Below are 26,593 nucleotides of genomic sequence, written 5' to 3' on the forward strand. Positions count from 1 at the left end.
CTTCGTCCTGCAGCTGCCACGTTTCTGCAGCGCCACCTTGTGTCCAGAGAACTCAGTGGACAAAAAAAGCACCAGACACTTAATTTAGTCAAAGTCTGATGCGTCTGTAGGTGTGTATGACTGCAGAGCATATAGACCACTCAACTGTGTGAAATTGTTTATGTGGTTCTAGATATACGCTAAATGGACAAAAGTATTGGGACATCTACAACGTCCACCTACAGGAGCTTTAATGACCCCCCATTCTAAACCCACAGTCATTAATCTGGAGCCGGTCCCCCTCTGCAGCTCTACCAGCAGTAGCAGCAGGTCTGGAGCTCTGCAGCTCTACCAGCAGCAGCAGCAGGTCTGGAGCTCTGCAGCTCTACCAGCAGCAGCAGGTCTGGAGCTCTGCAGCTCTACCAGCAGCAGCAGCAGGTCTGGAGCTCTGCAGCTCTACCAGCAGCAGCAGGTCTGGAGCTCTGCAGCTCTACCAGCAGCAGCAGCAGGTCTGGAGCTCTGCAGCTCTACCAGCAGCAGCAGCAGGTCTGGAGCTCTGCAGCTCTACCAGCAGCAGCAGCAGGTCTGGAGCTCTGCAGCTCTACCAGCAGCAGCAGCAGGTCTGGAGCTCTGCAGCTCTACCAGCAGCAGCAGGTCTGGAGCTCTGCAGCTCTACCAGCAGCAGCAGCAGGTCTGGAGCTCTGCAGCTCTACCAGCAGCAGCAGCAGGTCTGGAGCTCTAAGCTCTACCAGCAGCAGCAGGTCTGGAGCTCTGCAGCTCTACCAGCAGCAGCAGGTCTGGAGCTCTAAGCTCTACCAGCAGCAGCAGCAGGTCTGGAGCTCTAAGCTCTACCAGCAGCAGCAGGTCTGGAGCTCTGCTGCAGTTACTGAGTCAGTTGGAGGCTTTTCTGCACTCTGCTCTGAGCTCAGCACTCGGCCCTGACCCCGCTCTGTAACTTTACGTGGTCTGACAGACACTCGGTGGACACAGAGTTGCTAGCAACCCCTCAGCCACCACCTAGAAATCATGTGGGTCACCATAGCAACCACTCGCAACATCATAGCACCTGGGACTCCACAACGACCACATGGGAGATCATAGTAATTGGCTGAATTCAATGAATGTAAATGTATAGCAAGTGCTTAACAACCCCATAGGAATCACCTGGGAGATCATAGCAATCAATTACCATAGCAACCACTTAGCAACCCCATAGAAAAAAAACAAACCCTAGCAACCTTGTTGGAACTGCTGCAGTTGCATCACTGCGTTTTCTCCTCGTTTGATCTTTAAATCATTATTACTGTCCTCATCTCCTCTCATTATTACTGCTGGGTTTATTTATTTATTTCACTTGTTAATTCAGATCTTTGGTTCATACTTGATTGAAGGCCTTTGTTTCATATCGTCTTTCTTATTGCTGGTCATTAATATGGATTAGCTCATTACCATGTGGATTTTGATTGGCTGTAGAGAGCGGTAAAGACAGAGGGCTGTGCCGGGTGCTCTGTTCACCTCTGCACTGTTACCATGGAGTTTATCAGACAGGCCACTCTGTAATATGCAGCTATGGACCCAACTCTCAGCCACACCTGTGAAAAGGTGTATTTGTGGGTGGAGCCTAGATATGTGGTCAAATTCCATTTAGCTTTAACCTCTGATTTGGATGTACTGGTTCTACTGAAAGAAAGGCAAAGTTACCGCAAGGCACATACATCCTACACACACACACACACACACACACACACACACACACACACACTCTCTCTTTATTCACAGGCGTTTCTGGACTTCCTTCTATTCCCTTCAGTTAGCATCTGTGAGCACCTGTGGATTGGCTGGTGCTGTTTTTCAATGGAAATCTAAACACACACTTAAAAACCTGTTACCATGACAACAGATTAACCCTTCCTCACAATTCCTGTGTGTGCTTAACTCTTCAGTTCCTACATATACAGATACATATACACAGTGGTTTCCTACTAGATACTGAATAATTCATAGTAGATTCACAGTGGATTCTGAATAATTCATAGTGGATACTGAATCATTCATAGTGAATTCTGAATTATGTTATAGTACATTCTGAATAATTCATAGTGGATACTGAATCATTCATAGTGAATTCTGAATTATTTTATAGTACATTCTGAATAATTCATAGTGGATACTGAATCATTCATAGTGGATTCTGAATAATTCATAGTGGATACTGAATCATTCATAGTGAATTCTGAATTATTTTATAGTACATTCTGAATAATTCATAGTGGATACTGAATAATTTATAGTAGATGATGAATAATTTATAGTAGATATTAAATAATTCATAGTGTATACTGTATAAATATAAATGTAAATACCAGTTTTAGTAACAGTTAATGAGCAGAGTGAAAGGAGACCTACCTCAGTGCAGTCCTCTGTGGTGGCCCACTTCTGTCTGTGAGTGTGTGTGTGTGTGTGTGTGTGTGTGTGTGTGTGTGTGTGTGTGTGGATCCAGCTGGGTTAGTTCGTTCCAGCAGGTGGGTGTTCACCACATCGTCTCACCGGCTCTGTCGTACCAAAGTCCCATCGCTTTCTCTCTCTCTCCTTCACTCTCTCTAACTCTCACGCTCTCCTTTAGTAACTTTATACCCGCGCGCTTTCCACTACTCTCTCTCTCTCTTACTCTCTCTCACTCTCTCTCTCTTACTCTCTCTCTCTCTTACTCTCTTCTTCTCTCTTACTCTCTCTCACTCTCTCTCTCTCTTACTCTCTCTCACTCTCTCTCTCTCTTACTCTCTCTCTCTCTCTTACTCTCTCTCTCTGTGCCTTTGTTCTCTCGGTCACTGTTCACTAACTGTCCTCTTTGCAAGGGCGTGTGTGTGTGTGTGTGTGTGTGTGTGTGTTTGTGTGTGTGTATAAGTGCTGGTTCATTGCTTCTTCTTTTGCTTTGAGGAAGTGCTCACGCTGCAGGAGAACTGAAGCGGACTTTAAAACACACACACAAAATCACACACACACACACACACACACAATCACATGGGGATTTCCTTTGGTCACTGATGTTTAACACACTGCTACAGGTGCCACACACACAGCTCTGAAGTCTGTTAACAGTGTGTGTGTGTGTGCGTGTGTTAATGTTTCAAACACACTCTGTTTATATGGAAACGAAGTCTGTTTAAACTCATTACTTTGTGATGTCACAAAATCTCATTTGCATAGTTTGTGATCTCAGAGCAGCACTGAAATAATCATAGACATAAACGGAGGAAGGGCAGCCTTTACTGAAGGGATTCGCTGAACACAGATAACTGTGACTGGTTGATGTTAAGCTGCAGGGGTGGTGTTGAGCTGCAGGGGTGGTGTTGAGCTGCAGGGGTGGTGTTGAGCTGCAGGGGTGGTGTTGAGCTGCAGTGGCTACATTGCCTTCAGTCAAGAAACCAGCAGAAAGCTGCTGACTCTGAACCCGCGGATCCAGACAGCAGCCGTCTGACTGAGGGTCTGACCGAGCGTCTGACTGAGGGTCTGACTGAGGGTCTGACTGAGGGTCTGACTGAGGGTCTGACCGAGCGTCTGACTGAGGGTCTGACTGAGCGTCTGACTGAGGGTCTGACTGAGGGTCTGACTGAGGGTCTGACCGAGCGTCTGACTGAGGGTCTGACTGAGGGTCTGACTGAGCGCCTGACTGAGGGTCTGACTGAGGGTCTGACTGAGGGTCTGACCGAGCGTCTGACTGAGGGTCTGACTGAGGGTCTGACTGAGGGTCTGACTGAGCGTCTGACTGAGGGTCTGACTGAGGGTCTGACTGAGGGTCTGATTGAGCGTCTGACTGAGGGTCTGACCGAGCGTCTGACTGAGGGTCTGACCGAGGGTCTGACCGAGGGTCTGACCGAGCGTCTGACCGAGGGTCTGACTGAGGGTCTGACTGAGGGTCTGACTGAGCGTCTGACTGAGGGTCTGACTGAGGGTCTGACTGAGGGTCTGACCGAGCGTCTGACTGAGGGTCTGACTGAGCGTCTGACTGAGGGTCTGACTGAGGGTCTGACTGAGCGTCTGACTGAGGGTCTGACTGAGTGTGATTACTGAACACTCCACAAACCAGTGGGGGAGTGCAGACAGCTCCCTCATCTGTCCTTTTATGGTTTTCCTCAAAAAGGCTAGTGTCTTGCATTAGCTCCGCCCCCTCCATTATCAGGTTGTGTTTGTGGGTGTGTCTCATCTTTGTTTCTGCCCTGCATTTTTCTCCTCTAGGCTTCGGTCAGTTTGAGAAGGTCCGTGACCCAGACAGAACTGGCCGATGCTGCTGCTGATCTCGTTACAGTGCTGCACATCAACATCTGTGCATTTTACGGTGTTTCTCGTGTTTGTTGATCCTGTAATCGCAGTTCTCCCTCCCGCTTTCTGCAGCGAATTAAAAGTGTGATTCTTAATCTCTAACTAACGGCTCATCCTCTTCATTCTGGTCTTCTCTGCACTGTGACTGTCTGCATGACTTTATCCAGATATTTACTGATTCATTATCCTGATTCACGACGCCATCGATTTACACTTTTATTTATCCTTTTTTATTCTGCACCAAAACCTGAAAACACACAGTCTCCAATAATACCTCTACCACCAGCCTGGGAGCTGAGAGTGATCCTGCAGGACCGACAGTGAGAGTGATTTACATTTACATTTACATTTACGGCATTTAGCAGACGCTCTTATCCAGAGCGACTTACAAAGTGCTTTGCTATTTACCCAAGAAAGAAACCTCAGCTAGTTAGAATAGACTAATAATTCAAAGATACCTCTAATCTTAGACATTACTAAACACAAGACAATAAGGTGACCATAGTACTCTGCTATTCGCCCAAGTACTCTCTGAAGAGGTGGGTCTTCAGTCTGTGTTTGAAGACAGCGAGCGACTCGGCTGTTCGGACACCCAGGGGCAGCTCGTTCCACCACTTTGGTGCCAGGACAGAAAAAAGCCTGGACGCTTGTCTTCCGCGGATTTTGAGGGATGGCGGGTCGAGCCAAGCCGTACTTGAAGCTCGAAGGGCTCTTGGTGCGGATCGGCTTTTGACCATTGCCATCAGATACGGAGGGGCTGGTCCGTTCTTGGCTTTGTAGGCCAGCGTCAGGGTTTTAAATCTGATGTGGGCAGCAGCTACAGGAAGCCAGTGGAGAGAACGCAGCAGTGGAGTGACATGGGTCCTGCAGGACTGAGTGATCCTGCAGGACTGAGGGTGAGAGTGATCCTGCAGGACTGAGGGTGAGAGTGATCCTGCAGGACTGAGAGTGAGAGTGATCCTGCAGGACTGAGGATGAGAGTGATCCTGCAGGACTGAGGGTGAGAGTGATCCTGCAGGACTGAGGGTGAGAGTGATCCTGCAGAACTGAGAGTGAGAGTGATCCTGCAGGACTGAGGATGAGAGTGATCCTGCAGGACTGAGGGTGAGAGTGATCATGCAGGACTGAGGATGAGAGTGATCCTGCAGGAATGAGAGTGAGAGTGATCCTGCAGGACTGAGGGTGAGAGTGATCCTGCAGGACTGAGGGTGAGAGTGATCCTGCAGGACTGAGAGTGAGAGTGATCTTGCAGGACTGAGAGTGAGAGTGATCCTGCAGGACTGAGGGTGAGAGTGATCCTGCAGGACTGAGAGTGAGAGTGATCCTGCAGGACTGAGGGTGAGAGTGATCCTGCAGAATTGAGGATGAGAGTGATCCTGCAGGACTGAGGGTGAGAGTGATCCTGCAGGACTGAGAGTGAGAGTGATCCTGCAGGACTGAGAGTGAGAGTGATCCTGCAGGACTGAGAGTAACGGAGGGAAGGAAGGGAAATGCTTCAGTCCTTTATTATTGATCAGGTTATCAGTTCTACAGTGATGGGTGGTGAAACGGGTGGTGCTAGACTGTAAAGCTGAGCTACTTCAGTGGGAGGAGGAGGTCGAGCTGATCTGAGCTTCAGACTTTCTCCTGGTAGGGAACGGAGGGAGATCCAGAGACGTCGGGTCCAGCTCCTGTTTAGAACAGAACAGAACCGGTTCTACTGTACTGATAATTCACGCAGTAGAACACTGGAGGTGGGGCGCTGAAGGAGTCCCACAGACACACCTCAGGTGTTCTGCAGAAGAGGAGCTCAGTGGTGTGGGTGGTGGCTCGTACCTGCTGTGTGCAGTGGAGCGTCTCCTGCAGCTCGGTGTGGAAGTATGGAGTGATGATGTGGTTTCTGAGGGAATGGCGATGCCTCCTCTCCTCCTGCAGCTCCAGCCTGGAGAAGAACAGCTGACACAGTGAGGGTCCTGTCCTACACCCTGGGCGAGGCCCTGATGCTCGCTGCTGTCTTACACCTCGCCACACACTTGCACACTCCTTCCGCCTGCACCATTAAACAGCGCTGATGGGCGCGGTGGTCTCGAAATGAGGGGTGTTCAGCGGAGTTTCTGGCGTTTTGCTGTCTTGGCTGCACCACTGAAATATCAACCCGCCAAAGTCAGACCGCCCCTGGCTCTTAAAGGGAAAGGTGAGCGACACGCTGACCAAAACACACTCATGATTCATTAAGAGATCTACTACATGACTTTTGAGCGTTTCGAGCTGCAAGCCGTACTTTTCCAGTCGTTACCATAGCAAAGACACACCGACACGCCCCAAATCAAGCTGCGCGGTTGACAGCTCGTAAATAGGGCCGTGAATGTATTAATTAATGCATTTAGATGTAACTAATTAAGTTACAAGTATAGGTGAATATATATATATATATATATATATATATATATAATAAAAATGTATATACTATAAATGTAAATTAATATATATAAAGAAATATTAAATAAATCAATCAATCTTTCTCGATTCTGCTACATTTTTAATATTAATGCTTTTCTCACTGTTTTCATGTATTTATATTATTTTACCGTAGTCAGGGCAGTGGTGGCTCAGCGGTTAGAGCTCTGTGCTATTGATAACAGGGTTGTGGGTTCGATTCCCGGGCTCGGCAAGCTGCCACTGTTGGGCCCTTGGGCAAGGCCCTTTACCCTCTCTGCTCCCCGGGCGCTGGAGTTTTACAGAGTAAATGAAATGGAAGTATGTAATGAACTGTACAGAATGACACAATTCTGCAGCAGATTTATCAGGTAGTGCTACACGGGGTAAACTGCTGAGATTTGGGGTGAACTGTTCTATTGAACAGGTGGCCGACAGTAAAACACCCCGAGCAGCGGAGATGGAGGTGGTGTGTGAGGGTGTGGTCAGTACGGGTGGTCAGTGTGAAGTGTTCTACCTGTGCTGGCGGAGCCGGCCTCCCCACAGAGAGTCCTGCCTCTTCCTCTCCACCCTGTAAGCAGAAACCAGTTCTTACTGGGGAGTTCTGTTCTCTGGACCAGTGTGTGTCAGTGAGGGGGTTTATGTGGGAGCAAATCCCAAAAACTGTAACCATGGAAACGCCCTACAATACACACTGTAAACCAAACAACCTCCAATGAACAACAGAATACACTCCCAGAGGGAGAGGAGAGAAGTACCCATCAGTAGCTTCATCGTCCCGCTGGTCAGAGAGTGGACACTGAGAGACAGCCTGAGCGTACAGAGAGCCGGCGCCTGCGGAAGGAACAGCGGTAAACACTTATAGCTGTGGGCACAGTTAATGTTCTACGTTCTAGATAACAGTGAGTCATACAGAGAAGAACCACATAATTCAGCCTGTTTTTATTGATTATTGTATTTATTTGATTTAGACGTTTTTAATGTTATTATCGTTTCTGTTTTTATTATTATTTTGTTTTATTTGTTTTATTATTGTATAACTTTAGTTTATTTATACCGGCTGATGGATCAGTGTGGGGGTTTTGCCGTGACCTGTTATTAATCCTAATGCAGAAACTGCTGGGAGAGATTTGGTGAGTTGAGGTTCAGTGTATGTTGTTTAGAGCCACAGGGGTCTATTCAGGGCCTACAAACCTGATGTTACAGCCACCCGCTGCATCCGCAAAGCAACCAGCATTGTGGATGACTCCACCCACCCTTCACACAGACTGTTCTCCCTCCTGCCATCAGGAAGAAGGTACCGCAGCATCCGGTCCAACACGACCAGACTCTGCAACAGCTTCTTCCCCCAAGCCATCAGACTCCTCAACACAACTCAACTTCTGAACTGATGTCTTTTCTGCTACATGCGCGCACACACACACACACACACACACACACACACACACACACACACACACACTCTCTCTCTCTCTCTCTCTCTCTCTCTCTCTCCAACCATTTACCCCAGATAAAATGGGAAGCATTTTGCACTAATAACTTTACTACCTCACTGGACTCAATATTTATTACACAATAATGCAGAATTTGCACACTACCCCCAATTATGTATTATCCTCTGTCTGTACTGTGTTGTGTTGTCTGTCCGCACTTGTGTTCTGTATGCACTGTGTCTATGTTGCACCATGGTCCTGGAGGAACGTTGTTTCGTTTCACTGTGTTCTCTGTATGTAGCTGAAATGACAATAAAACCCACTTGACTTGACTTGATATATATGCAGAGTGTAAGGGGTAAGGTAAACTCCCTCACCGGGTGGAGGCTGCGTCTCCATGGTAACGGGCGGATGCTCAGAGTCAGGTAGAGACTGCAGTGAGAGGAGAGAGGATCTGGAGTCAGTTCTGATTAGTCAGCGGAAACAGAAAACTGGAAATTAAACCCACAACTACACTGAGACAACGAACACACACACACTTCCTCATTACACACACACCAGTAGTAGCTGTAGGAGGTCAGTGTGGTGCAGTTTTTCCTCCACTGTCCGAGGATCCTTCAGCTTCATCTCATCCTTCAGCTTCTCCCTCTGAAGGAGCTTCTCTATATACACCTGCAACACACACACACACGTTCTCATATATATGTGTGTGTGTGTGTGTGTGTGTGTAGAACCCTCCCTTGTGCTTCCACTCCTCCCCTTTCTACCCCATCACTGGTCAGCTGGTCGGTGTGAAGCAGTGTGTGAACAGGAGTGTTGGCTACCAGAACCAGAACAAATGACTACCAGAACTTTCTCCTGCAGATTCTCCCACTGCTGCTCTGAGACAGGGGGATTCTGGGTCATTTGGCGGATCAGCAACGTATCAGGGCACTGGAGGACCGTTGCTGTTGGACCAGAACTGGGTTTCTCTCTCTGCGTCACCTCCAAACCTCGCCCCAGCTCAGATTCAAACGTAGGACCTGCAGTCTTCTAAACACAAGTACACACACACACACACACACACACACTTACATCATCCATCTTTACTACTCTAGTGTAGAGGAGTGTTTACAGGGCTGAAGGGGTTAAACCTGTCATGCCTCTACCTTAGAGGTGGGGAAAATGTCCCATGGCCGGTTTTTGAGGTTGTCAGGGATGATGTCATCCTGTTTTTTGGGCAGGAGCCCATGGGAGAGGCTGTCTCTGGAGAGCGGCTTCAGGAGGGTGATTCCGAACTCTTCTACTGGGAAAACAGCACAAACCCGTTTACTGGTGCGGTGGGATACTCAGACGAGTCGCAACGGAGTCGGTTAGGCTATACCCTCACGCTTCGAGCAGAGTGTGATCATTCAGGCCTGAGGTTAGCATCATACTAATATTGGAGAATAGAATACTTTCAGTAGGTGTGTGTGTGTGTGTGTGTGTGTGGGGTTGGTGTGTGTGTGTGTGGGGGGGTGTTCTAACCGAGTGTGTGGGGTAGAGGGTCTTTAATCACAGCAACTGAAGGATCAGAGAACGCTTCGCTCAGAATCTCCTCCACAGCCTCCGCACAGAGAACCTCCACTGCAGAACCGTCAGAACCCACCACAAACAACCTGCAGCACACCACAACACACACACACTGCAGTGGACGGGCGTGGCCAAACAGCTGTGGACTGATTGGCCAGAGCAAAACTGTTGTAGACTGAATAGGCGTGGCTAAACTGCTATAGACTGAATGGGCGTGTCTAAACCGTTGTAGACTGAATGGGCAGGGCTGAACTGTTGTAGACTGAATGGGCAGGGCTAAACTGTTGTAGACTGAATGGGCAGGGCTAAACTGTTGTAGACTGAATGGGCGTGGCTGAACTGTTGTAGACTGAATGGGCAGGGCTAAACTGTTGTAGACTGAATGGGCAGGGCTAAACTGTTGTAGACTGAATGGGCGTGTCTAAACCGTTGTAGACGGAATGGGCGTGTCTGAACTGTTGTAGACTGAATGGGCGTGTCTGAACTGTTGTAGACTGAATGGGCGTGTCTAAACCGTTGTAGACTGAATGGGCGTGGCTGAACTGTTGTAGACTGAATGGGCAGGGCTAAATTGTTGTAGACTGAATAGGCAGGGCTAAACTGTTGTAGACTGAATGGGCGTGGCTGAACTGTTGTAGACTGAATGGGCGTGTCTAAACCGTTGTAGACTGAATGGGTGTGGCTAAACTGTTGTAGACTGAATGGGCAGGGCTAAACTGTTGTAGACTGAATGGGCGTGTCTAAACCGTTGTAGACGGAATGGGCGTGTCTGAACTGTTGTAGACTGAATGGGCGTGTTTGAACTGTTGTAGACTGAATGGGCGTGTCTAAACCGTTGTAGACTGAATGGGCGTGGCTGAACTGTTGTAGACTGAATGGGCAGGGCTAAATTGTTGTAGACTGAATGGGCAGGGCTAAACTGTTGTAGACTGAATGGGCGTGTCTAAACCGTTGTAGACTGAATGGGCGTGGCTAAACTGTTGTAGACTGAATGGGCGTGTCTAAACCGTTGTAGACTGAATGGGCGTGGCTGAACTGCTGATCTTACCGTGGTGGGTGAGTATAAAAGCCGGCCCCGCGCTGAAGCTCCGCCTGTGTGTTTTGTGCTGAAGCTGTAGGGTTAATAATGGAGACCTGGCCGTCTGCGGTCACCTGTGCTCCCAAACACAGTGAACATGTGATCACATCTAACCAATCAGACGATCAGTCTGAAGTTTCACACTGAGCTACATTAGCCGTGCAGCTAGCTCCAGTGCTAACTGACGAAGCGCTCATTCAGCGTTATTCCTTTTAATGAACAAAACAGCAGCTCACAAATATAGTGTGCGTGAGTGAGTGTGTGCATGAGTGTGTGTGTGTGTAAGTATGTGAGTGTGTGTGTGAGTGTGTGTGTGTGTGTGAGTGTGTGTGTGTGTGTGAGTGTGTGTGTGTGTGTGAGTATGTAAGTATGTGTGTGTGTGAGTGTGTGTGTGTGTGTGTGTGTGTGTGAGTATGTAAGTATGTGTGTGTGTGAGTGTGTGTGTGTGTGTGTGTGTGTGTGTCTCACCTTGTAGAGTGTTCTGTGAGAGTCAGTGAGTTGACAAAGCACACCTGCACAGTGACTCATCACATACTGACCAGACTGGTGTCCTTCAGGTTCTGTTCCATGTGAGCCAGAGCTGTACACAACTACACCATCCTCACCAACACGGAGAACACCCCCCCTACAGGGATGAACCTGCATTACACAGAGAGAGAGAGAGGGAGAGAGAAAGAGAGAGAGAGAGAGAGAGAGAGAGAGAGAGAGAGGGAGAGAGAGACAGAGAGAGAGAGAGAGAGAGAGAGAGAGAGAGAGAGAGAGAGACACACAGAGAGAGGGAGAGACAGAGAGAGGGAGAGAGAGAGAGAGAGAGAGTGAGAGAGACACAGAGAGAGAGAGAGTGAGAGAGAGAGAGAGAGAGAGAGAGAGAGAGACACAGAGAGAGAGAGAGTGAGAGAGACAGAGAGAGAAAGAGAGAGAGAGAGAGAGAGAGAGTGAGAGAGACACAGAGAGAGAGAGAGTGAGAGAGACACAGAGGGAGAGAGAGTGAGAGAGAGTGAGAGAGACAGAGAGAGAGAGCTTGTGAGAAAATTATTACATATTCAAACAACTGTCCATCAATCCATCCACCCATTTTTCCATCCATCCGTACGTCCATCCATCCACCTGCTTCTCTATGCATCCATCTGTTTCTTCATCCATCCACCCCTTCATCAATCCACCCACCAATTTCTCCATCCATCTATCTATTTCTCCATCCATCCACCCCTTTATCAATCCATCCACCCATTCATCTATTTCTCCATCCATCCACCCCTTTATCAATCCATCCACCCGTTTCTCCATCCATTCAATCCATCCACCCGTTTCTCCATCCATCCGTCCATCCCTCTGTCTCCTCACCGTATATTCTCTGTGTGTGTTGGCGCTGATGACTGTCCCGTCTCCGAGGAGAACTTCACAGCTCTTTCTGTCGCAGTTCAGCGTCACTGTAGCGAACCCACTGCTCTCCACCCTCACCAGCTTCTCCCTGCTGTGCTCACTACTGCCCCCTACACCTGCAGGAGCATTCGTACACTGTATCACACACCCTTATCTATAAACACAGACTGAAGTACAGACACACTAGAGGCTTCAGCATGTTTCATTATAACCCTCTGTCTGTATAACACTCCCATCTTCAACAGCTCTCCTGTCCCCCCACCCACCCACACACAGACCTGTGTCAGACACCATGAAGCAGCTGAACTCCGTTAGTAGAAGGGCCGCCTGTATACTTTTGGACAGATAATGTAAATCATGCTGGCACGAGTTTCTAAAGACAATGATCCTCTGTGAGCTTCTCCGTGGTTCTCCTGACCTGAGCTGTGCTGCTGTTGTGGCTCCCTCTGCTGGTAGAAGGTGGTAATTCTGGTTCCGTCAGCATGGTCCACTACGGCTGTCCCGTTTTTCTCCAGCACAGACAGGACATGGTCCTCCCTCGTGATCACGACCTGAAAGAGCAGAACAATAACTAACGGGCTTCAGAGCTCCTCAGGTCTGACAGCAGCAGTTACACCATCAACAACACCAACCACAACCATGACCAGTGAGACATTTGCTCCACAGTAGACCACAACAGACAGCCGAGAACACCACCTAAGTAATAAACCACATCTACAGCTTTCACCTGCAGGGCGGAGACAAAGTGACAGGTTTCTAATTACAGTAATATAGAGAACATTTAGCTGCAGAGAAAAAAATGATTCTAATAACAATATATAAAATATATATATAATAACGATTCTAACACTGATACCACATAAACACAGATACCACATAAACACTGATACCACAGAAACACTGATACCACATAAACACTGATACCACAGAAACACTGATACCACAGAAACACTGATACCACAGAAACACTGGATACCACATAAACACTGAATACCACATAAACACTGATACCACATAAACACTGATACCACAGAAACACTGATACCACATAAACACTGATACCACAGAAACACACTGGATACCACATAAACACTGATACCACATAAACACTGGATACCACAGAAACACTGATACCACAGAAACACTGATACCACAGAAACACTGGATACCACATAAACACTGAACACCACATAAACACTGATACCACAGAAACACTGATACCACATAAACACTGGATACCACATAAACACTGAACACCACATAAACACTGATACCACAGAAACACACTGGATACCACATAAACACTGATACCACATAAACACTGGATACCACAGAAACACTGATACCACAGAAACACTGATACCACATAAACACAGATACCACAGAAACACTGGATACCACAGAAACACTGATACCACATAAACACTGGATACCACAGAAACATTGATACCACAGAAACACTGATACCACAGAAACACTGATACCACATAAACACTGGATACCACAGAAACACTGATACCACATAAACACTGATACCACAGAAACACTGGATACCACATAAACACTGATACCACATAAACACTGATACCACATAAACACTGATACCACAGAAACACTGGATACCACATAAACACTGATACCACATAAACACAGATACCACAGAAACACTGGATACCACAGAAACACTGATACCACATAAACACTGGATACCACAGAAACATTGATACCACATAAACACTGGATACCACATAAACACTGATACCACATAAACACTGATACCACAGAAACACTGATACCACAGAAACACTGGATACCACATAAACACTGAATACCACATAAACACTGATACCACATAAACACAGATACCACAGAAACACTGGATACCACAGAAACACTGATACCACAGAAACACTGATACCACAGAAACACTGGATACCACATAAACACTGGATACCACAGAAACACTGATACCACAGAAACACTGATACCACATAAACACTGGATACCACAGAAACACTGATACCACAGAAACACTGGATACCACATAAGCACTGGATACCACAGAAACACAGATACCACAGAAACACTGATACCACAGAAACACTGATACCACATAAACACTGATACCACAGAAACACTGGATACCACATAAACACTGGATACCACATAAACACTGATACCACATAAACACTGATACCACAGAAACACTGGATACCACATAAACACTGAATACCACATAAACACAGATACCACAGAAACACTGGATACCACAGAAACACTGATACCACATAAACACTGGATACCACAGAAACATTGATACCACATAAACACTGGATACCACATAAACACTGATACCACATAAACACAGATACCACAGAAACACTGGATACCACAGAAACACTGATACCACATAAACACTGGATACCACAGAAACATTGATACCACAGAAACACTGATACCACAGAAACACTGATACCACAGAAACACTGGATACCACATAAACACTGGATACCACAGAAACACAGATACCACAGAAACACTGATACCACAGAAACACTGGATACCACAGAAACACAGATACCACAGAAACACTGATACCACAGAAACACTGGATACCACATAAACACAGATACCACAGAAACACTGATACCACAGAAACACTGATACCACATAAACACTGGATACCACAGAAACACTGGATACCACATAAACACTGATACCACATAAACACTGATACCACATAAACACTGATACCACAGAAACACTGGATACCAGATAAACACTGATACCACATAAACACTGGATACCACATAAACACTGATACCACATAAACACTGGATACCACAGAAACACTGATACCACATAAACACTGATACCACATAAACACTGATACCACATAAACACTGATACCACAGAAACATTGATACCACATAAACACTGGATACCACAGAAACACTGATACCACATAAACACTGATACCACAGAAACACACTGGATACCACATAAACACTGATACCACATAAACACTGATACCACAGAAACACAGATACCACAGAAACACAGATACCACATAAACACTGATACCACATAAACACTGGATACCACAGAAACACTGATACCACATAAACACTGGATACCACAGAAACACTGATACCACATAAACACTGATACCACATAAACACACTGGATACCACATAAACACTGATACCACATAAACACTGATACCACAGAAACACAGATACCACAGAAACACAGATACCACATAAACATTGATACCACATAAACACTGGATACCACAGAAACACTGATACCACATAAACACTGGATACCACAGAAACACTGATACCACAGAAACACTGATACCACATAAACACTGATACCACAAACACTGGATACCACATAAACACTGATACCACAAACACTGGATACCACAGAAACACTGGATACCACATAAACACTGGATACCACATAAACACTGATACGGATTTAGTGTGCACTATAGGTTCAATGGGCAGTAATGAGTCGGTAAGCAGTACTGATTCTACTGATTCAGTACTGATTCATTGGGCAATACTGATTCTGCTGATTCAGTACTGATTCTGCTGATTCAGTACTGATTCATTGGGCAATACTGATTCTGCTGATTCAGTACTGATTCTGCTGATTCAGTACTGATAGTGCTTCTAGTGTAGATTTGAAACACAGCCTGAATCAGTTCTAACGACTCCACACTCACGCTCTGGCTGAAGGGGTCGGTAGCATGGAAGGTCAGAATGGGCTGCACATCCACCCTTCTGCCCCTGATGGACGCCACTCTAAAGCCAGAGGGGGTGGTGGTGGTCCATGAGCCGCCCGTCACTTCTGGAGCCTTGTTAGACTCCTCCTTCAGAGGGAGCTCCAACCCTTCTCCCACAACCGGCTTAGAGACGAGCTTTCCTGAGAACAGCAGCAGCGTGTAGAGTTGTGTAGGTGTAGTAATGGTGTAGAATTGTGTGTAGGTGTAGTAGTGGTGTGTAGTTGTGTGTAGAGTTGTGTAGGTGTAGCAATGGTGTGTAGTTGTGTGTAGAGTTGTGTAGGTGTAGTAATGGTGTGTAGTTGTGTGTAGAGTTGTGTAGGTGTAGTAATGGTGTGTACAGTTGTGTAGGTGTAGTAATGATGTGTAGTTGTGTGTAGAGTTGTGTAGGTGTAGTAATGGTGTATAGTTGTGTGTAGAGTTGTGTAGGTGTAGTAGTGGTGTATAGTTGTGTGTAGAGTTGTGTAGGTGTAGTAATAGTGTGTAGTTGTTTGTAGGTGTAGTAGTGGTGTGTAGTTGTGTGTAGAGTTGTGTAGATGTAGTAATAGTGTGTAGTTGTGTGTAGGTGTAGTAGTGGTGTGTAGTTGTGTGTAGAGTTGTGTAGGTGTAGTAATGGTGTGTAGTTGTGTTTATAGTTGTGTAGGTGTGTAGCTGTGTGTAGAGTTGTGTAGGTGTAGTAATAGTGTGTAGTTGTGTGTAGGTGTAGTAGTGGTGTGTAGAGTTGTGTAAGTGTAGTAGTGGTGTATAGTTGTGTGTAGAGTTAAGGTAAAGGTGCATGTATTTGTCACTGCACAGTGTACACTGTACAGCGAAATGTGTCCTCCGCATTTAACCCATCTGGTAGTGAACACACACTCACACACACACACGTGTTAGGGGCAGTGAGTACACACACACATCCAGAGCGGTGGGCAGCCAACTCCAGCGCCCGGGGAGCAGAGAGGGTAAAGGGCCTTGCTCAAGGGCCCAACAGTGGCAGCTTGCCGAGCCCGGGAATCGAACCCACAACCCTGTTATCGATATCCCGGCGCTCTAACCGCTGAGCCACCACTGCCCCTAGTTGTGTAGGTGTGTAGCTGTGTGTAGAGTTGGGTAGGTGTAGTAATGGTGTGTAGAGTTGTGTAGGTGTAGTAATGGTGTGTAGTTGTGTGTAGAGTTGTGTAGGTGTGTAGCTGTGTGTAGAGTTGTGTAGGTGTGTAGCTGTGTGAAGAGTTGTGTAGGTGTGTAGCTGTCTGTAGAGTTGGGTAGGTGTAGTAATGGTGTGTAGAGTTGTGTAGGTGTAGTAATGGTGTGTAGCTGTGTGTAGAGTTGTGTAGGTGTGTAGCTGTGTGTAGAGTTGTGTAGGTGTAGTAATGGTGTGTAGTTGTGTGTAGAGTTGTGTAGGTGTGTAGCTGTGTGTAGAGTTGTGTAGGTGTGTAGCTGTGTGAAGAGTTGTGTAGGTGTGTAGCTGTCTGTAGAGTTGGGTAGGTGTAGTAATGGTGTGTAGAGTTGTGTAGGTGTAGTAATGGTGTGTAGCTGTGTGTAGAGTTGTGTAGGTGTGTAGCTGTGTGTAGAGTTGTGTAGGTGTAGTAATGGTGTGTAGTTGTGTGTAGAGTTGTGTAGGTGTAGTAATGGTGTGTAGAGTTGTGTAGGTGTAGTAATGGTGTGTAGCTGTGTGTAGAGTTGTGTAGGTGTGTAGCTGTGTGTAGAGTTGTGTAGGTGTGTAGCTGTCTGTAGAGTTGGGTAGGTGTAGTAATGGTGTGTAGAGTTGTGTAGGTGTAGTAATGGTGTGTAGCTGTGTGTAGAGTTGTGTAGGTGTAGTAATGGTGTGTAGCTGTGTGTAGAGTTGTGTAGGTGTGTAGCTGTCTGTAGAGTTGGGTAGGTGTAGTAATGGTGTGTAGAGTTGTGTAGGTGTAGTAATGGTGTGTAGCTGTGTGTAGAGTTGTGTAGGTGTGTAGCTGTCTGTAGAGTTGGGTAGGTGTAGTAATGGTGTGTAGAGTTGTGTAGGTGTAGTAATGGTGTGTAGCTGTGTGTAGAGTTGTGTAGGTGTAGTAATGGTGTGTAGCTGTGTGTAGAGTTGTGTAGGTGTGTAGCTGTGTGTAGCAGTGTGTTTTACCCTTCTTTTCTTTGATGTCTTTGTTCTCTGGGGGTGTGTCTTTAATAGGCTCCTCCTCCTGCACTGGGCTGCTGGGGACCAACACACACACCGGTCCAGAGTCTGGACTTCTACTGATCGTACCATCTGCAAACAGCACCTAAAACACACACACACACACCCACACACACACACACACACACACACACATAAAATGACTCACAATATATGGCCAAATGTATTGGGACACCAATTTTTTAAAGGACTGTATTAGGCATTAGGCAGCACGGTGCCAATAGCTTCATGTTTATCTGCTCCAGAGTCCTATTCTATTCTATTCTATATACATATACATACATATATAGGTTCTGTGTGTGTGTGTGTGTGTGTGTGTGTGTACCTCAGTAGAGCCATCTCTGCAGTGCTTTATGACCGTGCCCTGACAGGTGATGGTGCGGGAGAGCTCAGTGTGTGTGTGTTTAAGAGGAGAGAGAGTGTGTCCCCCAGGGGAGACCTGCTGTCTAAAACACACAGACAAACCACCTGACACACAAGCACACACACACACACACACACACACACACAGACACACACATATATACACACACAGTTTATACAAACAAAACAATCTAATAACTATTTTAAATATATGAGATCAGAGGGGTGTGTGTGTTTGGGGGGTTGCCGAAGTCTGTGCCCATAGCTTTTATGAGAGTGATGTCAGAGGACCCCAGTGGTGTTAGTGCCGGTTGCACGTAGGGTGTGTGTGTGTGGGGGGGAGGGGGTTGTGTGAGGCTGCTGACCTGCCGTGTCCTCATACTGGAAGCTGATCTGGAGGCCGGAGGGCAGGGAGGCGTGCAGACCCACAGGAACACCGGCTACACACTCCGATTCCTGCACCATAGACAGGTGTGTGTGTCATTAGCTGTGCTCCGTCACACTTCCTCTGCTGTCACTCTACTCTTTAACACAGACGAGGCAACTACAGCAGAACCCTTCTCTGCCCCAGTCACCCCAGTTCTATTCAGTAAAGAACACGTGAGGAACCTTGTTTTCAGAGACTGTCGGAGCGCCCCGGTTTGACTCCACTTCAGTCAGGATTTAAATAACCTTTGAAAAAATGGTTCTAAGGGGCATCAAAACGGGTTCCACGACTCAAAGAGGTGTTTGATCTTTTACCTTTATGCAAATCTCCTGTTTTAGAAAGCAGAACAGTGTAGTGTCTCCAGTGTGAGTTTCTGTAAGTATGTAAATGAAACTGGTTATAATGATGATTTCACTCGTTAGTGAACTGTTACTGACCGTAGGGGCGGAGTCAGTGGTGTCTCTGGGCAAGGTCAGCGATGGTTGGCTGTATGAGAGCTGGATGCCGTTGTTCAGAACAGCGTAAAAACAGCCACATCTCTCCCTCTCACCTGCAGCACACACACACACACACACACACACTGTATATACATACAATACACACTCACACACTTAGATACACTGTCCATATTCAGCTACTTTGAGCTGCACCCATTGCTGACACAGATGTGCAAATGCACACACAGCTTATCTAGTCCCTGTAGAGAAGAAGTGCTGCCAATAGAATAGGACTCTCTGGAGCAGATCAACATCATGACCCTATTGGCTCCATGCTGCCTAATAATGCAGGCGTGGGCTAGAGGGGTATAAAGCCCCCCAGCAGTTACTGAGTGATAGGGCTGAAGAGGTTACGGGTCTCTACCCTCTGTGCTCAGGGTTAACCCAGGGCTCAGGATTACTGAATCACTGAATCAGGGTTACTGAATCACTGAATCAGAGTTACTGAATCACTGAATCAGGGTTACTGGTGTGTGTGTGTGTGTGTGTGTGTGTAGTACCTGGTGTGTTGCTTTTCTGTCTCTGTGTGTAGACATGTGTGTAGAAGCAGTGCTCGTCTTTTCTCACACACACGCTCAGCAGGGTCGACCCTTACAAAATATAAAAACACACAGATGCTACAGGTGAGCTCGCCCCGCCCACAACTCAGACACACTCACACACTCAGACTGGCCAATCCACATCAGCTGGAACCACCGGAGCGCAGAGGACGAAGCATACAGCACATGGACATTACACTCAGTTACACTCATGGTAACCTTTTACCCATTTCCATGGTTACGCCATTTCCAGAGTTACACCACACCTGTTTCTGATTAGTGTGTGTATGTGTGTGTGTGTGCTTGTGTGTCTGTGTGTGTGTGTGTGTGTGTGTTTGTGTGTGTCTGTGTGTGTGTGTTTGTGTGTGTGTGTGTTTGTGTGTGTCTGTGTGTGTCTGTGTGTGTGTATGTGTGTGTGTGTGTTTGTGTGTGTGTCTGTGTGTGTGTGTTTGTGTGTGTGTGTGTGTTTGTGTGTGTTTGTGTGTGTGTGTGTGTGTGTGTGTGTGTATACCTTGCACAAACTGAACTTTGTCCACACTGATGGTTCCACCGTCTGACGGATAAACACACTGACTCTCTCCTTTAACCTGCAGCAGCTCTCCATCCATACTGTACCCTATTACCACCTGCACACACACACACACACACACACACACAATGTGTCATGTGTGTGAAAGTGTGAGGCAGTGTGTGTGTGTGTGTGTGTGTGTGTGTGTGTGTGTGTGTGTTGGGAGTGTTTTGGAGTGTCGGGTCACTCACAGGCGTGCTCTCTCTGGGTGTGGGGGGCTTCTCGCTGGTGTGTGTGGGTGGTCTGGTGGTTTCGGGGGTTTTGGTCTCTGGGGGGTTCTGGGAGGGGGTCTTGGCCCTCCTGCTCTCTCTGGCGGACTCTCTGCCTGCTTTAGCCGAGGATTTCCCGCCCTTCTCCTTCTTCATCCTCTTACTCAGCTCCTCCTCCCTCAGCCTCTCCTGCTCCAGCTTCCACGCCTGGATCAAACCAGGAGAGGAGAGCATCCCCATCAGAACCAGAGAGAGTTCTGCAGGTGTCCAGGAGCTGCTGGAGGGTCCAGACTCCTGGAGCTTCAGAAGCCCAGCCCCAGGGTTCAGTTTTCTGAACATCAGGGTTCCTGGTCCTGCCTTACCTTGAGTGAATCCTGTCTGATATACGGCTCTGCCTGCTCTGGGTCTGGAGAGGGCGCTGGAGTGTCGGAAGGAGAAGATGAAGGTTATTAAACCATCAATCAACAAAACAACGTTAATTAGACCAACATCTGTATATATATATATAGAATCACCATAAAATCACCATAGCAACAGCTTAGAATCTCCATAAAATCACAGTCTCAGTGTCTCAGTGGTCAGAGCTCCGGGTTATTGATTACAGGGTTGTGGGTTCGATACCCGAGCTCGGCAAGCTGCCTCTGTTGTTCCCATGAGCAAGACTCTTCTCTGCTCCCCGGGCGTCGCAGCAATGGCTGCCCACCGCTCCAGGCATGTGTGCTCACTGTCCACTGTGTGTGTTTCACGGGTGTATGTGTGTGTATATGTGTGTGTGTGTGTTCACTGCACAGATGGGATAAAAGCAGAAGCCAAAATCCATCTGTGTCCGTCACTAATGGTAAATATGGTCTCGTCTTGTCTCACCTGGGACTTCATAGCAACCACCTAGCAACACCCTAGCAACCACCTGGGACTCAATTGTACCCAGTCTAGCAAAATTCTAGCAATCACACCTAGCAACACTCTATAACGATCTGGAACGCCACAGCAACACCCTAGCAACCACTTACAACAGTACAGCAACAACCTAACAACACCTTTGCAACCACCTTTGAAGCTTCTGCCGTGAAGGAGCTGCTAAAGAGAAGCTAATGGGTCCCTGCAGTTCACAGAAGCAGCTGGACTCCCGGCACTGAAGCGTGTGAGAGCTCTCTGAGCGCTGAGTCACGTTCTGAGAAACAAGCCCTCTGTAGTTGTGCAATTAGCAACATGCTAAGTTTAAGAAGTTTAAGGGTCGCTTTCGAGTCTTGCTGCCTTTAACTGGTGCAGAGAGTCGCTGGTTCCAGTCCCGGTTTGGTCGTTTCCCTAATAAGCGCTGCAGCCGAGCTGCCCAATGATTTACCACCCAGTTCGACTAAAGGAGGCGTGTCCCAGCGGGAGCGTGGCATCAGTCCATACCCTACATAGCATCTGCCTTGCAACCCCAGAGTAACCACTTGGGATACCTCAGCAACCATTTAGCCCCAGTTTAGTAATTACTTGGAATAATATAGAGGAACTCCGTTTTCTGAATCGGACCCGGTGTGTGTGTGTGTGCGTTTGTGTGTGTGTGTGTGCGTGTTACTGCCTTCGGTCCTGCAGGTCTGGGAGGGAGTGTGTACGTCCTGTTCCCTCTCCTGTTTTAGGTCCTTCTGTTTCTGGTCCTCCACTCTAGTCCAGTCTCTGATCCGCTGAGCCACGTGCTCCAGATAGTCCCTGCAGGAACCACAGCACATCTCAGCGTCTGCACAGAACCCGTAGAACCACACAGTGATATAGCTGTTAAGCTGGAACCATCAAATACACTCTGGAAGCACCTGAATCTGACGTCAGTGTGAAGACACACTTCCCAGGATTCCCTGCTGCTCCTCTGGGGGCCCATAGGATTGTGGCAGATGATGAACACAGTGTTGTCGGTGCTGCTGGAGAAGGTATCCACACACCTGTAACACTCCGACACTGCCTGGAGGACCTGAACACACAACAAGCACTATAGACCATACGGACAAAAGTATTGGGACACCTGCTCAATAAGAGTTTCTTCTGAAATCAAGGGTATTAAAAGAGTTGATTCTGCTTCTGTTGCAGTAACTGTCTCTACTGTCCAGAGAAGAAGTAGTTCTACTAGATTTAGGAGGAGGAGAATTGCTGTGAGGATTTGATTGTATTCCATGAAAAGAGCGATAATAAGGTCAGGATGTTGGATGATAATCAGCACCCCACCTCATCAACTAGACAAGCTGTGTGTGTGCATTTGCACATCTGTGTCAGCAATGGGTGCAGCTTAAAGTAGCAACACGCATTCATGAGCGGCCTCCACGTTTACCCGCAGAGGAAATCCCCTAAACCACCTTTAAACCACCAGGGACTGCTCCTAGAGTGACCTCCAACATTAGAGACCTCCAGGGTACACAGACCGTCCTCATGGCAAAGCAGTGAAGGTATAAACTACAGCAGTGAAATGGGAAGTGAAGAGGAGGTCAGGTAAAGGGCAGCTGTGAGGTAAGTATGGGTGATGGGTGATGACCTGGGGGAAGATGTGTGGGTCATGGCGTTCAGTGAAGTTCCAGTGTCTCAGCCGCCGAGTCAGCATCTTCTGAAGCTCTGCTGCAGTCACCGTGTTTCCCTCCTGCAAAACAAGCCGTTCAGTAAAGAGGACGAGCACCCTACAGATCTAGAGCTTATACCACTGATAGAGCGTACCTCTCCACCCTCCAGCTCGGCTCTGCTGGTCAGGGAGCCTTCAACAGAGAAACAGAGCAACATCTTATCACCAACCACCACCTATCAAAATTCTACCAACCATCTTAAATTACATAGCAATCACTTACCAAAATTGTACCAACCAACCATAGCAACACCATGGCAACCAACATCTATGGCATAGCAACTAGCTGCATCCTAGCAAACATCTAAGAAGCAACATACTAGCAAAAGCATAGCAACCACTTTGTAACAAAATAAATATAAGATCTGTCCGGGTGGCCAGGTGTTTACTGACCTGGTCTGCTGTAGATCTGCTGGACGAATGCCAGGGGGTTGTCCCAGGGCAGCGGGGTCAGAGGGTCAGACTGGTGTACGAGCTGACCGCTCTGATCTACTGCAGTCAGAGGCATGCTCTCAAACACACACATCTGCAGCAACCTCTGGACCTCCGAGAGAGACAGAGTGTCTGTAAACACACACACACACACACAGACACACACACGTGTGTGTGATGTACAGTTCACACAGACTCAGGAATCGGGCGTAAGCGTGATTAGTGATGTAGTGAAGTGTGTCCCTCACCATCAGAGCAGCAGTGGAGGAGCTCCTGTCTCCTGGCCAGGCTGAGGGTGGAGCTGTGGCGCTGTCTGACCCTCAGTCTGTTCCACACTGAGCTCTTCTCCATCATCGCTGCTTCAACACTGTTTACATCCAGCCCATCCAGCACCTGCAGAAACACACATACAGCTCACCCCTGCTCTCACACAACCCTGTAACACAGTGATCACGATCACGATATGATACGATACAGTACAATACGATATGATATGGTATATATGGAGCTATATATATATACATTTAGGATATGATATATATTATATAATATTACGACACTATCTGATACCAAACCTGATCTGATGTTATAGGATATGATGGGACACAAAACTGTCCGATACAACATGATGTAAAGTTTTAGACACCACTTAGTTCCCACCTCACAGTCTGATTGGTTGGGATTCTGTTTGTGATTAGAGAGGAAGAGGAGGAGACGTGTGTTAATACTTGGACAGTTCTGAGGCTCAATCCGATCCACTAAAGGTGAGCCTGACGGTGAACAGAGCTTAACAGGTACCCTAACCAGCCTCCGCTCAGTCAGACCTGCTGTTCTGGAACTGTTAGCGTTGATCAGCAGTAACTCATTAATAGTGGAGATACGTGTTGGTGGAAGGATCTGAGAGTGTTAAAGTTTCATTTATTTATTTTATTTATTTTGTAAAAACTCGACTATTAAACACTCGAGCTTTATGTTATTGCAAATGACATCACAGCTGTGATAATCAATAATAAATGATCAATACTGTATAAATAGTTCTGATCAGAGGAGGATAATTCCCGTGTGAGTCTTGGAGCCTTGCAGGGTTTCTTCCACCAGCTCTGAGGGAGTTTATCTGGCTGGTCTGCTCAGTGGGGGTCTCTATGTGTTAGCTGTAAAAAGCCCCCGTGTCCTGCTGCTTAACTACGGGACAACACAGTGTTCATTCTCACAGTGCAGCGCTGCAGTCTCCTGGCTCTCTCGTTGTGATGGTTGATCAGTGCAGGCTGGGTCTGCTCTTTCTTTATCTCATCAGACTCCCCCTCTCCAAAATCCTCCAGCAGCTTCTACACACACACACAAACACACACACACACACACCAATCAGTTTATACTCAATGATTAAAACATAATTGCAGCTGATCTCTGTACAGTGGAGGTGAATGGAAGCAGGTGTCAGTCGCCATGACTACAACACAGATACAGCCCATAATTTATCCCCTATCCAAACCCACCAGTGCAGCTACACGAGTCTTCTAAGTTTTATATGGAATGATGATGATGATGAAGATGATGAGGGTGAAATAGTGGAGAATCTCAACTAATGCAGTTCTCTTTAGTCAGTTTACCCTTTTCTCCTGCTCCGGCAGTGGCAGGCTCAGTACAGACGACAGCATGTAGCTGGTCAGCTCTCGGTCAGGCCAGTCTGAGAGCTGTTCTGAATCTGCTGGTCCAGCTGGGACGTCCTGTTCTGAGGCTACTACCTGCACAAACACACAGCATCAGTAACACTGAGACCCGCTCCCAAACCGGCTTCTTATGACCGTTTGTAATAAAGGAGTATCTGCTGATTTAAGCCATTAATGAAACTACCTCCACCATGTTTGGAGGCTGTACGTTAGCCTGGCTAGCTCTCACTGTGAGCTGCTGATGAAACTACCTCCACCATGTTTGGAGGCTGTCTGTTAGCCTGGCTAGCTCTCACTGTGAGCTGCTGATGAAACTACCCCCACCATGTTTGAAGGCTGTACGTTAGCCTGGCTAGCTCTCACTGTGAGCTGCTGATGAAACTACCTCCACCATGTTTGGAAGCTGTACTTTAGCCTGGCTAGCTCTCACTGTGTTTAAAACAGGGCTCTATTACAGGTGCTGTTTTACTCACCTGTTCCAGCAGGCAGTGCAGTATGAGCGGTACGGAGACGACCTCGGCCGGTATGTGGTCCAGTAGGTCAGAATACAGCCTCATATCCACCTCCCCGCTGAGGCCTACAGGCTCCGCCTCTACTGCAGGCTGACACACGGCCTCTGTTTACAGTGGAGACAGACAGAGAGCTGCAGAGAGGATCACATCCCCCTTTAACAGCCAGAAGCTGCAGGAGGAAACACACATTACAGACACATCAAACATGATACCGGCTCTCTCCTCTACTGTCAACCTCTTCTTTGCTGACGGTGGAGCTGGAGTTTGTGGAACCTAAAAAAACAACACATTGGTTTTAGTGTTTATTGTTACAATAATAATAATAACTGTAGAGACTTTAAACACATATATAAAGCCTGTGGTCTCTACTTTCACACTGCTCTCCAATCCCACCGCAGCTCCATTTCAAATATTATTTTAGGAAAAGATTCAGCACATCATGATTCAATCATTTAATCAAAATTATGTTTAAATACACTAAATACATTCAAGTAACTGGAGGAAGTATTTATACAGTATTACAGTTAAAATAATACAGTAATTCATCTTCAGAGACTGATTTCACAGTTATTTTATTTTAGACAGAAAGTAATTATAAACTTTATCACGTTATTATTGATTGTAATGAATTATAATAAAATTTCACAGTTGAGGAAATTGAATCTCAACCTTCAGATGGAGTCATCAGTGC

General features: G+C 47.0%; 2 protein-coding genes across 2 annotated transcripts in view; both read right to left on the minus strand.

Moving 5' to 3' along the window:
* The window catches only part of dennd2da (DENN/MADD domain containing 2Da), a 30,388-nt gene extending 27,582 nt beyond the window's left edge, over positions 1-2,806 (minus strand). The window contains exon 1 of the mRNA XM_072681228.1: positions 2,386-2,806. The gene's annotated coding sequence lies outside the window, so the exon portion shown is untranslated. The remainder of the gene's footprint in view (positions 1-2,385) is intronic.
* A 2,924-nt stretch (positions 2,807-5,730) lies between these two features.
* spag17 (sperm associated antigen 17) overlaps positions 5,731-26,593 on the minus strand; it is a 29,897-nt gene continuing 9,034 nt past the window's right edge. The window contains exons 9-40 of the mRNA XM_072681193.1: positions 26,115-26,175; positions 25,864-25,982; positions 25,331-25,465; positions 24,935-25,048; positions 23,972-24,116; positions 23,685-23,855; positions 23,387-23,424; positions 23,211-23,312; positions 22,501-22,655; positions 22,279-22,399; positions 21,067-21,147; positions 20,687-20,911; positions 20,439-20,553; positions 19,885-19,978; positions 19,329-19,449; positions 18,830-18,920; positions 18,427-18,569; positions 18,048-18,186; positions 15,896-16,095; positions 12,578-12,710; positions 12,121-12,275; positions 11,245-11,415; positions 10,747-10,850; positions 9,654-9,784; positions 9,296-9,429; positions 8,994-9,179; positions 8,706-8,819; positions 8,525-8,579; positions 7,473-7,548; positions 7,232-7,285; positions 6,115-6,220; positions 5,731-5,969 (exon numbers count right to left, since the gene is read on the minus strand). Coding sequence (XP_072537294.1) covers positions 5,880-5,969; positions 6,115-6,220; positions 7,232-7,285; positions 7,473-7,548; positions 8,525-8,579; positions 8,706-8,819; positions 8,994-9,179; positions 9,296-9,429; positions 9,654-9,784; positions 10,747-10,850; positions 11,245-11,415; positions 12,121-12,275; positions 12,578-12,710; positions 15,896-16,095; positions 18,048-18,186; positions 18,427-18,569; positions 18,830-18,920; positions 19,329-19,449; positions 19,885-19,978; positions 20,439-20,553; positions 20,687-20,911; positions 21,067-21,147; positions 22,279-22,399; positions 22,501-22,655; positions 23,211-23,312; positions 23,387-23,424; positions 23,685-23,855; positions 23,972-24,116; positions 24,935-25,048; positions 25,331-25,465; positions 25,864-25,982; positions 26,115-26,175 — 3,879 coding nt within the window. The 3' untranslated portion in view covers positions 5,731-5,879. The remainder of the gene's footprint in view (positions 5,970-6,114; positions 6,221-7,231; positions 7,286-7,472; positions 7,549-8,524; positions 8,580-8,705; positions 8,820-8,993; positions 9,180-9,295; positions 9,430-9,653; positions 9,785-10,746; positions 10,851-11,244; positions 11,416-12,120; positions 12,276-12,577; positions 12,711-15,895; positions 16,096-18,047; positions 18,187-18,426; positions 18,570-18,829; positions 18,921-19,328; positions 19,450-19,884; positions 19,979-20,438; positions 20,554-20,686; positions 20,912-21,066; positions 21,148-22,278; positions 22,400-22,500; positions 22,656-23,210; positions 23,313-23,386; positions 23,425-23,684; positions 23,856-23,971; positions 24,117-24,934; positions 25,049-25,330; positions 25,466-25,863; positions 25,983-26,114; positions 26,176-26,593) is intronic.

This window comes from Salminus brasiliensis, chromosome 6, assembly GCF_030463535.1.
Source record: "Salminus brasiliensis chromosome 6, fSalBra1.hap2, whole genome shotgun sequence".
Classification (NCBI taxonomy): Eukaryota; Metazoa; Chordata; class Actinopteri; order Characiformes; family Bryconidae; genus Salminus; species Salminus brasiliensis.